The sequence below is a fragment of the Oncorhynchus tshawytscha genome, linkage group LG27 (assembly GCF_018296145.1).
Source record: "Oncorhynchus tshawytscha isolate Ot180627B linkage group LG27, Otsh_v2.0, whole genome shotgun sequence".
In the NCBI taxonomy this organism is placed as follows: domain Eukaryota; kingdom Metazoa; phylum Chordata; class Actinopteri; order Salmoniformes; family Salmonidae; genus Oncorhynchus; species Oncorhynchus tshawytscha.
Window position 1 is genome coordinate 13,578,753 of NC_056455.1, and position 12,357 is coordinate 13,591,109.

A 12,357-nucleotide genomic window follows, 5' to 3' on the forward strand; every position below is an offset into this window, starting at 1 on the left:
CCCACTAATATTGCAACATCTTGAGAAGTACTATTGCCACTGTTCATGTGCTAGTAGTCGGACTTGTTAACTGGTTGCAGTTATACACGTGCCGGGTTCAACCAGTTAGCAAGTCTGACATTAATTTATTTGACAAGGAAAAAACGTATGACTTTAATTGTGGCGAGAAGGACTTCTAATAAAATATTACGAGATCAGGACAATTAAAGGTCCAGATCGGTTCAACCCTGATCACACTTCCCTGGGCGGTCAATTCTTCACCTCATGACTGATTAATGATCTATGACACGTACATCAACATTCACTATCGATAGTCAGTGACGCCACGGCGTATATTTACGTAAATCAAGCGCTCCAGTTTCCTGGCGGAGAAGATGGCGGCTCCTGGACCGGGGGAGTATTTCAGTGTCGGGAGCCATGTCTCCTGCCTCACCTGCTTGGGGCAGCAATTGCAAGGAGAGGTCGTTGCCTTTGACTATCAGTCCAAGATGTTGACTTTGAGTATCCTTTCTACAATTTTCCGTTGTCACTAAATCGGTGGTCTTCCAGGCTGCAAGGGGCCTGGGGGTAACGGGTCGCTCTTGCCAAATTGAGATCCGCGCAAGCGTAGTCAAGATACTAGCTAGGGAGCTTACTAGCTTACTCTTGATCAAAACGTAGCTAACCACACGATTTAATACTGTTCCGTTCAGTTACTTTAAACCGTGTTACTCTCTATTTCATGTCAGGTATGGTAAGTTTAGAATCTGTATGATATTGAGTTAATGTTTGTTGTTAGCCAGCTAGCTATCGAAGTTGGCATGGTATTGTGCCATAATGCTAGCTAACTTGCTAACACAAGCTATTGTGGTCAGCGATAGCACAGTCGGTCCTTGTATGGATCACTATCTGGCAGCTCAAGGGGCGTTATGCCTGGCAAATTCTTAGTAACAGTTAGCTCTTTTTCTAGTTGCATGCTAACTAGCAGATCACGCTTAGAATTGTCTTATGCTCTAAAACAATGTTTATTTAAAGAACATTATTGATGGCTAGTCATGTAATGATGTAGCTAGCTACCCACCCCAAGTTAGCTTACATTGTCGAAACTGACACGCAAGGATTCACCGGTGACAGTTTAGAAAGGAGTGACTGTCCAGTTATTGGGTTAACTACTCAAGCTAACGTTAGCTAGTATTGAGGTAGTAACTGCCTACCCAAGTACCTTGACCCATGTCAAGTGTTTTGTAGCGGACTTGAGAAATACATTAACGTTAGCTATATGCATGTTCATAGCTGTAGCTATATTGGAAGATGTGAAATATGGTATGTGAATATAAAAAAATATATATATATATATATATATATAATTTCACCTTTTATTTCATTAAGTTCTCATTTACAACTGCGACCTGGCCAAGATAAAGCAAAGCAGTATGACACAGAGTTACACATGGAATAAACAAATGTACAGTCAGTAACACAATAGAAAAAGTCTATATACAGTGGGCAAATGGCGTGAGGAGGTAAGGCAATAAATAGGTCATAGTGGCAAAGTAATTACAATTGAGCAAATTAACACTGGAGTGATAGATGTGTAGATGATGTAGAAGTACTGGTGTGTAAAAGAGCAGAAAAGTAAATAAAAACAATATGGGGATGAGGTAGGTAGATTGGCTGGGCTATTTACAGATGGGCTGTGTACAGCTACAGCGATCGGTTAGCTGCTCAGAAAGCTCATGTTTAAAGTTAGTGGGGGAGATATGAGTCTCCAACTTCAGTTATTTTTGCAATTCGTTCCAGTCATTGGCAGCAGAGAACTGGATGGAAAGGCAGCCAAAGGAGGTGTTGGCTTTGGGGATGACCAGTGAGATATACCTGCTGGAGCTCGTGCTACGGGTGGGTGCTGCTATGGTGACCAGTGAGCTGAGGTAAGGCTGGGCTTTACCTAGCAAAGACTTAGATGACCTGGAGCCAGTGGGTCTGGCGACGAATATGTAGCAAGGGCCAGCCGACGAGAGCATACAGGTCGCGGTGTTGTGGGTGGTATATGGGGCTTTGCTGACAAAACGGATGGCACCGTGATCGACTGCATCCAATTTTTTTAGTAGTGTTGGAGGCTATTTTATAAATTACATCGCCGAAGTCAAGGATCGGTAGGATGGTCAGTTTTACGAGGGTATGTTTGGCAGCATGAGTGAAGGATGCTTTGTTGAGAAATAGGAAGCCAATTTTAGATTTAATTTTGGATTGGAGATGCTTAATGTGAGTCTAGAAGGAGAGTTTACAGTCTAGCCAGACACCTAGGTATTTGTAGTTGTCGACATATTCTAAGTCAGAACAGTCCAGAGTAGTGATGCTGGACAGGCAGGCAGTGATTGGTTGAAGAGCATGCATTTAGTTTTACTTCCTTACAGAAGGAGAGTTGTATGGCATTGAAACTCGTCTGGAGGTTTGTTAAAACCTCTCTGGGATATGTGGGACAGTAGCATCCCACTTGGCCAATAGCCAGAGAAAATGCAGAGTGCCAAATTCAAATTTCTATAAAAATCTAACTTTCATGAAATCACACATGTAAGATACCAAATTAAAGCTACATGGGTTGTGAATCCAGCCAACATGGCAAATTTCAAAAAGGCTTTTCCGCGAAAGCAAACGATGCTATTATCTGAGGATAGCACCTCCATAAACAAAAGGGAGAAAACATATTTCAACCCTGCAGGCGCGACACAACACGCAGAAATACAAATATAAATCATGCCTTACCTTTGATGAGCTTCTTCTGTTGGCACTCAAACATCACAAATGGTCCTTTTGGTTCCATTTAATTCCGTCCATATATATCCAAAATGTCCATTTATTTGGCGCGTTTGAGCCAGAAAAACACCGGTTCCAACTTGCGCAAAAGTTACCTGTAAACTTTGCCAAAACATTTCATACAACTATAGGTATTTTTTAAAGTAAATAATTGATCAAATTGAAGATGGGATGATCTGTGTTAAATACAGGAAGAAAACAAACTGAAGCATGCTTTCTGGTCATGTGCCTCTATCAAACAGTACACAAGAAGTGACCCCCGTTCAAGATGGCCGTACTTCATTACACAAAGGAATAACCTCAACCAATTTAACTGCAAGCAAGTCCCTTAGAAATCTGGATTCCCAATGAACCCATTGAAAAGAGGGAATGGTTTGTCCTCTGGGTTTCGCCTGCTACATAAGTTCCGTTATGCTCAGACATGATTCAAACAGTTTTAGAAACTTCAGTGTTTTCTATCCAAATCTACTAATAATATTCATATCTTATCTTCTGGGGATGAGTAGCAGGCAGTTGAATTTGGGCATGCTTTTCATCCAAAATTCCAAATGCTGCCCCCTATCCTAGAGAGTTAAGTGTCAAAGAAGGGCCAGAAGTACACAGAATGGTGTCGTCTGCGTAGAGGTGAATCAAAGAATCACCAGCAGCAAGAGCGACGAAATTGATGTATACAGAGAAGAGTCGGTTTGAGAATTGAACTCTGTAGCACCCCCGTAGACTGCCAGAGGTCCGGACAACAGGCCCTCCGATTTGACACAGTGAACTCTGTCTGAGAAGTAGTTGGTGAACCAGGCGAGGCAGTCATTTGAGAAAACAAGGCTGTTGAGTCTGCCAATAAGAATGTGGTGATTGACAGAGTTGAAAGCCTTGGCCGGGTCGATGAAAACGGCTGCACAGTACTATCTATTATCAATTCCGGTTATATCGTTTAATACCTTGAGCATGGCTGAGGTGCACCCGTGACCAGCTCGGAAACCGGATTGCACAGCGGAGAAGGTACGGTGGGATTCGAAATGGTCAGTGATCTTTTTATTAACTAGGCTTTCAAAGACTTTAGAAAGGCAGGGTCTAACAGTTTGGGTCAGAGTGTCACCCCCTTTGAAGAGGGTGATGACCGCGGCAGCTTTCAATTTTAGGGATCTCGGACGATACGAAAGAGGTTAAACAGACTGGTAATAGGGATTGCAACAATGGCGTCAGATAATTTTAGAGGGTCCAGATTGTCGAGCCCAGCTGATTTGTAAGGGTCCAGGTTTTGCAACTCTTACAGAACATCTGCTATCAGGGTTTGGGTGAAAGAGAAGCTGGAGAGGCTTGGGCATGTAGCTGCGGGGGGTGCAGAGCTATTGGCCGGGGTTGGGGTAGCCGTAGGGATGCTTATTGAAATGATCGATTAGTGTGGATTTATCAGTGTTTCCTAGCTTCAGTGCAGTGGGCAGCTGGGAGGAGGTGCTCTTATTCTCCATTGACTTTAGTTTCCCAAAACTTTTTGGAGTTAGTTACAGAATGCAAATTTCTGTTTGAATAAGCTAGCCTTTGCTTTCCTGACTGACTGCGTGTATTGGTTCCTGACTTCCCTGAAAAGTTGCATATCGCGGGGACTATTCGATGCTAGTGCAGTCCACCTCAGGATGTTTTTGTGCTGGTCGAGGGCAGTCAGGGCTATATCTGTTCTTAGTTCTACATGTTTTGAAAGGGGTATGCTTGTTGGGTATGCTTATTTAAGATTGTGAAGAAATTACTTTTAAAGAACGACCGGGGTGTCAATATCCTTCAAGGATACCCGGGCCAGGTCGATTAGAAAGGCCTGTTCACAGAAGTGTTTAAGGGAGCATTTGACAGTGATGAGGGGTGGTCATTTGACAGCGGACCCATAGCGGATGCAGGCAATGAGGCAGTAGATTGCAACTCCTCCTTTGGCAGTTCTGTCTTGATGGAAGATGTTGGGGATGGAAATCTCAAATGTTGGTGGCCTTCCTAAGCCAGGATTCAGACACAGCAAGGACATCAGGGTTGGAGGAGTGTGCTAAAGCAGTGAGTAAAACAAACTTAGTCATGAGGGATGTCGATGTTTTACAGGCAACATTTGGAGAATACCTCATACAATATAGGTTGGGTGAAGTTGTGTATAATACCTCATCTCTTGCACACTAACTTGTGCTTTTAGCCCTTTAGCCCAGCTAAATTCCTTTTCAGGCCTGCACGGAGCACTGCTTAGAGAATTAGACAGTCATGAAAAGTGCTGCAGAACTCAGCCATTTGATTTGGACTATTTGCTCACACAGACATACATTGCAGAGCACTAAGAATTCTGTTTGCCTGGTTGTGCGGTCCAATCTTTCACCTCTGCCTGGTATAGTCAAATCAAATGTATTTATATAGCCCTTCGTACATCAGCTGATATCTCAAAGTGCTGTACAGAAACCCAGCCTAAAACCCCAAACAGCAAGCAGTGCAGGTGTAGAAGCACGGTGGCTAGGAAAAAACTCCCTAGAAAGGCCAAAACCTAGGAAGAAACCTAGAGAGGAACCAGGCTATGTGGGGTGGCCAGTCCTCTTCTGGCTGTGCTGGATGGAGATTATAACAGAACATGGCCAAGATGTTCAAATGTTCATAAATGACCAGCATGGTTGAATAATAATAAGGCAGAACAGTTGAAACTGGAGCAGCAGCACGGCCAGGTGGACTGGGGACAGCAAGGAGTCATCATGTCAGGTAGTCCTGGGGCATGGTCCTAGGGCTCAGGTCCTCCGAGAGAGAGAAAGAGAGAATTAGAGAAAGCACACTTAAATTCACACAGGACACCGAATAGGACAGGAGAAGTACTCCAGATATAACAAACTGACCCTAGCCCCCCGACACATAAACTACTGCAGCATAAATATTGGAGGCTGAGACAGGAGGGGTCAGGAGACACTGTGGCCCCATCCGAGGACACCCCCGGACAGGGCCAAACAGGAAGGATATAACCCCACCCACTTTGCCAAAGCACAGCCCCCACACCACTAGAGGGATATCTTCAACCACCAACTTACCATCCTGAGACCAGGCTGAGTATAGCCCCCAAAGATCTCCGCCATGGCACAACTCAAGGGGGGGCGCCAACCCAGACAGGATGACCACATCAGTGAATCCAACCCACTCAGGTGACGCACCCCTTCCAGGGACAGCATGAGAGAGCCCCAGTAAGCCAGTGACTCAGCCCCTGCAATAGGGTTAGAGGCAGAGAATCCCAGTGGAAAGAGGGGAACCGGCCAGGCAGAGACAGCAAGGGCGGTTCGTTGCTCCAGAGCCTTTCCGTTCTTTCCGAGTTTGCATCTCTGACATGGGTAGGCAGACCGTTCCATTAAAAATGGAGCTCTATAGGAGAAAGCCCTGCCTCCAGCTATTTGCTTAGATATTCTAGGGACAATTAGGAGGCCTGCGTCTTGTGACCGTAGCGTACGTGTAGGTATGTACGGCAGGACCAAATCAGAGAGATAGGTAGGAGCAAGCCCATGTAATGCTTTGTAGGTTAGCAGTAAAACCTTGAAATCAGCCCTTGCTTTGACAGGAAGCCAGTGTAGAGGGCTAGCACTGGAGTAATATGATCAAATTCTTTGGTTCTAGTCAGGATTCTAGCAGCCGTATTTAGCACCAACTGAAGTTTATTTAGTGCTTTATCCGGGTAGCCGGAAAGAAGAGCATTGCAGTAGTCTAACCTAGAAGTGACAAAAGCATGGATTAATTTTTCTGCATCATTTTTGGACAGAAAGTTTCTGATTTTTGCAATGTTACGTAGATGGAAAAAAAGCTGTCCTTGAAATGGTCTTAATATGTTCTTCAAAAGAGAGATCAGGGTCCAGAGTAACGCCGAGGTCCTTCAGTTTTATTTGAGACGACTGTACAACCATTAAGATTAATTGTCAGATTCAACAGAAGATCTCTTTGTTTCTTGGGACCTAGAACAAGCATCTCTGTTTTGTCCGAGTTTAAAAGTAGAAAGTTTGCAGCCATCCACTTCCTTATGTCTGAAACGCATGCTTCTAGCAAGGGCAATTTTGGGGCTTCACCATGTTTCATTGAAATGTACAGCTGTGTGTCATCCGCATAGCAGAAAGTTAACATTATGTTTTCGAATAACATCCCCAAGAGGTAAAATATATAGTGAAAACAATAGGACAGAAAGGCCCAGAGTCAGACAACTCTGTGGTAGTGGAACAACTGCAGCCACAGCCAGGGAAAAGAATGTGATGTATGTGTCTGTCAGTCAGCTGTTATCACACTGCATCAGCATTGTGGATTTCAACAGTGTGCATTCCATACCTTCACGTTCCGGTGGATGTCAAACAGGTCTCCATTACTTGGCTGAAAGGTAGTACTGCCTCAGAATCCTCAGACTTTGCTCATTTGATCTTATTAAATTAGAGGCATTTTATCAATGTCAGTTGATGACTAGCCTGGAGTACAGATCTACAATGTTACGGTTGTTAAATCTAGTCTACTTTTTGTGATGTTGTGAGGTGCATAGAGGGTGTTTTCCCAATGCTAAGGCCCAGGTCAAAGGGGACAAGTCACTCTTCAAGATGTGTATCATGTAGGCCTATTCACTTGAGGTATTTTGCTTATGGAAGCACACAGTGTGACGTGTTTTCAGGGTGACACAGGAGCATAGTATAGTGCAGGGGTAAATAAAGCTTCTAGATCCAGTCATACCCTCATGGCATGTTAGGTTGTTTCCCTTGAGGTTGGTGAGTCACTGAAAGGTCATGATGTCAGACAGGAAATCCACAGCCCTCTACTGTTATGGAGGAAGTGCAGCAGCCATAAAATGAAGGAACCTGAATGAGTTCAGCTCTGACCACTTTACCTCTGTCTGCCTTGTAATGGGATTATGTGTCTAACCATAGTAAAGACACAGGCCTACTTCCCTAACTTTTACTCATATCCAACCTGCTTTTATTCTGAAAATAATTAGCTTGGCTCAGGTTTGAGGGTGTTTTTGGGAAATCAGTTGAAGGGTAAGTTCTGTGCTTCCTTCTGTTGTTGCATGAGGTCACAGACTGATTCTGTGAATTGTCTGTCACCAGACGATAAACTGTGTCTCAAGGGCAGTGAGCAGGCTGCTACTAGATAGTATTCTTTGAGCTTTCTTAACACAGTTGGGTGTTCGTGAAGGCTACTCTTGGCAGTTGTGCTTTGTATGCCAATTTTGTATCCATCTAGTAGGCTATTTGCCATCTTTCGCTCCACAGTATTTCTGATATCCACATTATGAATTGTGGCTCGTTTCTACCCAACCTCCCTTACAAACAATGCATTGGACTCTTTGTCCCCTCACTTAAGTTAGTGGAGTTGAAAGGGGACCTGCTGGTGGAGTGCATACACCTCATGCCGTCTTCAAATCAAATGTTGTATTTGTCACATGCTTCGCAAACGGGTATATACTGTGAAATGCTTGCTTCTTAACATCTCCTTTGAGAAGTTCTCAGTGGGCTATTCATTTTGTTTAGTTGCTGGTGGTTTGTTTGACTGCTAAGTCCTGAGCTTAGCCTATGTTTAGGACCGCTGTTCTAGGTTGTAACCGTCTGCATGGTTTCTTGGGCAAGAGGCTGTTCCTGGAGTGCCGTGGTGAACCCTGGACCTGTTTCCTAGGTTATGGGGAAGCATGATCCCAGGATGTTCTGTTGTGAGGAGGCTGTTGAACTTGAATGGCAGAATAGAGGGGTGGGGGGTGAAAAAGAGGAAGATGTTCCATCAGGGGATCTCCAGCACCTGGCGAAGTTGGATTGGTGCTGTGCTTTGATTTTGTGTTCTACTAGAGCAGCATATGTTGTGCTCACTTATTAGGCCTATTTTGTCAGCGGTTCACTATTGAGCGACTAAATTGCACTATTGTGACTAGCTGCAGTATGCCATTTAGAATGTGTGTTCTGACTTCTCCTTAAGCTCAATAACATAATGTTGGTGATTTACCTCAGGTCTGGCATAGCCTAATGTTTTGTGGAAGAAGTGATAGAATTATGATTCCAGCTGATCCATTGTTTCCCTCACATACAAGTCCTGCATGTATATTTAGTCTAATGCTAACTGCTGCTAATTTGACCTCCATTCTGAATGTGTCGTACAGTCTATTTGCCTTGACCCACTGACCTTTCAGAATGCGCCCCCTCCAGTGGAAAGGCAAACGTCAGCGACGTGGTTCTGATTAACTTAGCCTACGTGTCTGAGGTGGACATCATTAATGACCGCACTGAAACTCCTCCTCCACTAGCATCTCTGAATGTCAGCAAGGTAAGACCAGCCAATCACCACTCCTCACACCCTCCTTGACACCTTCTCATACCAAGTAGTGACGAATCATCAGACATCTGGTCATTTTGTCATTAGCTTTAGCAATAAGTCCTGCACTAACTCACTTGATTCAGCTAATTGTGGTTCAGTCAGACTAAAGACTCATTTGTTTTGTCCCAACAGAGTCAACGAATTGTATAATTTTGGGTGCTTTCACATGTTGATTGGAACCATATGGTTAACCTGAATGTATTGTTTGCATATTTAAAGAATGAATGGCAATTGTCTTGCCCCAAAAAATCCTGAGATGTTCCATCACCATATCATTCAACGTTGGTCGGCATCAAACAAAACCCACCTGTTCCACATTTGACTAAAATTATCAGTGAGCAGTTTCTAATTATTTGTATTGCTAACGGACGGAAATTCCTTAGTTCCTTTCAATGCCAAACATAACTTTTTCCTTTTACATACTTTAACTTCCAAGGGCTTTTGGGGTTCTCAGTTGTAAACAGCTCTAACGTTTTGGTTCTCCTTTTCCAACACGCCTGCAGCTTGCCAACAGAGCACGGTCGGAAAAGGAAGACAAGTTATCCCAAGCATATGCAATTAGTGCTGGAGTCTCTGTGGAGGGCCAACAGCTATTCCAGACTATACATAAAACGTGAGTATCGTCTCCTGTCTCTAATACTGGGGCTCTGCTGCCTCCATCTATAGAAACATCTGTTATTTACTTACTATGACGGTCCCCAGTGGCCAGGAAAGGCTGTTTTAAAGAAAATGTGCTACCCAATGCATTTAAATAGTCTCGTTGGATGTTGAAATTGCCTTCACTGATTAATTGACCAGTTTGAATGCCAGTCTTTGATTCAGTAATGTTTTGTTTTAAACCATATCAAATCGTATGCATTCCATTATACCTCTTGGTTGTAATGCGATTGTAGTGTTGATCCCTGATTTGGCCTAGACTACAGTGAGTGACCTATGACCGTAAGTCTTACAGTACCAACACTGATTGACCAATTTCTGATATAAGCTGTTCATTCTGTAATGTTCTTTTGTTTAATTTATTTGTACATTTTCTTCAGTGTTGTTGCTGTTCGATATGCACCTGTCCACCATCCAATACCTGCTGCATGGAGTCATCTGTCTAAATGTGTGACCTGAAACCTTTAACCTCAGTATCCTGACTGAAGGCAGCTACTGGGTGCTTTTTTCTAAAACATTCTCAATCTCTCTGTAGCATCAAAGACTGCAAATGGCAGGAGAAAAACATCATGGTGATGGACGACGTGGTCATATCCCCACCTTACCAGGTGGAGAACTGCAAAGGCAAAGAGGGTAGTGCTTTAAGTCACGTACGCAAAATAGTGAGTATGTCTTCCCACCATTCATTCACTATTGAAGGGAATACAGGAATGGCAGTACCAGAAAGTTGATTGAGGATAAAACTTTACTGGTCTTGTCCCCTGCAGGTGGAGAAACATTTTAGAGATGTGGAGAGCCAGAAGTCAGTGCAACGGCCACAAGCACAGCAAACACAGAAAGACTCCACTTTATCATCTTGAGCCGGAGGTTCAGTCCGGATAGGGTGTGTGGGAGGGGGAATTGGTTGGGGGAGGTCACAACGACAAAGGAAGTTTTGGTTTGTTCTTTTGTCTTCCCCTCTCTTCAACATCAGACCAAGGCCAGTGTTCCCCGCCAGTGTTCCCCCGCCCCCCACACACACCTCCATCATAGGTGTCCAACATTTTGAACAGAACAAAAGGGGGTCCCAACCGAGAGGGAAATATCCAGTTCATTTTTAAAGATAATCTAACAAAAGTAATCTCAATTTGCCACCATTCCCCACCCACACTCCTCTTCTTGACCTCTTACCTTCCCTTCTGTTTCTTCTCTCCTCCTGCCATCAAGCCTGCTCCTCACTTCCATTTCACAGAGAAAAGTTACTTGATTTCTGTTCATTGGTTGATCTATTTTCTAGTCATTTTTCGTAAATTTCAAGAGTAGAAATTTATGGTAAGAGATAAAGGACCTTTTCTAATATTGAAATACTGTTTTGACAAGAAAACAAATTTTAATAGCTTTCTTGAAAGCACATGGTTATTTTTTTAACAGCTGACTTAAAGGATGCCAATCGTGACGCCGTGTGAATGGGATGAATGGGAACTCTCAATCTTACAAACATGCACCCAGTAGGTTATTGAAATTGCCGTTTTCCCTCAACTGGGGAAACACTCAAATTGTGTTAACATTATTAATCTGACATAAAAATAGTTGAAATAGCTCCCCCAAATTGTCCTTTCATTAAAAAAAATACAAGTTGTGAACACCCATTTGGTTCTAGTAGCTTGACATATTTTCATGAAATGCTTTCCTTTTTTCCAAAGACATTACTGTCCACTTTTACCCATAAGCTCTTGCTGCATGGTCCCACCTGAACTAAATTTGCTCTGTTTTTCTGTCTATAGTTTTAAGTCTGGAAGCTAAAGATGTGTTATTTTAGAGTAGAGGCTGGGCTGTTTTCCTCTTCCCTTTCATCCTTGTCCCTCATGGTCTTTGATTCTACAATACAGTACCTCTTCCACGATGGGACCACATTGAAATCCAGCTCTTTTCTTACTCTCCATCTCCCACTCCTATTGTCTACCGACCATTGACACACTTTGGCAGGTGAAATCTGCTCTTCCGCCCGACTCAATGCATTCCTCCCATGTTCGAACAAGAAAAAACAAATTAATTAACCACGTTGGCCAATATCGTATGGCGTGCCACTGAACCGTGTGCGATGAGATCGATCTCAGTTCTGTATGGGATGCTTTGTATTCATTTTTGGAAAAAATGTACTTAAAGATACCTTGCCATGTTTGAGACTGGGATGGGGAGCAGGGTTCCCAAATGGAACAAAGGCCCCTATCCCAGCCTCGTGTTTATAACAATGTAGCCTGATTGGAGGCTCGGCCAGTGGGGTTAAGTTGTGACAGGCATCCGCGTTGTTTACCCGTCCACCGTGTGCCAACGAGGCTGCCGTTGCCAAGGTTTCCTTTCCAGTATTTTATTTTTAAATAACTAGTAACATGGAAATAAAAAAAGATAAAAAAACTAAGTTTGCAGTTTGTCACGTTTATTTTTTGGCATTTGGTGTTCATGGTTTTCTAGTAGTTGATGTAGCAATCAGTCTTTTGTTCACACTCGTATCAATATTCCTTTCTCATGGAAAAGGAATTAATCTTCAACTCATTATTGTTTTGTTAAATGTATTATTTCAACGTTTTATTGAGCAGGATCATC

General features: G+C 43.3%; 1 protein-coding gene across 1 annotated transcript; it reads left to right on the plus strand.

The window, feature by feature from the left end:
- The first annotated feature begins 341 nt into the window (after window positions 1-341).
- Window positions 342-12,172, plus strand: LOC112226157 (protein LSM12 homolog A). The gene is made up of 5 exons (XM_024390454.2): window positions 342-501; window positions 8,933-9,066; window positions 9,621-9,730; window positions 10,310-10,436; window positions 10,542-12,172. Exons 1-5 carry the CDS (start codon window positions 375-377, stop codon window positions 10,632-10,634), a joined length of 591 nt encoding a protein of 196 aa, XP_024246222.1. The 5' UTR covers window positions 342-374; the 3' UTR covers window positions 10,635-12,172.
- Window positions 12,173-12,357: the final 185 nt, after the last annotated feature.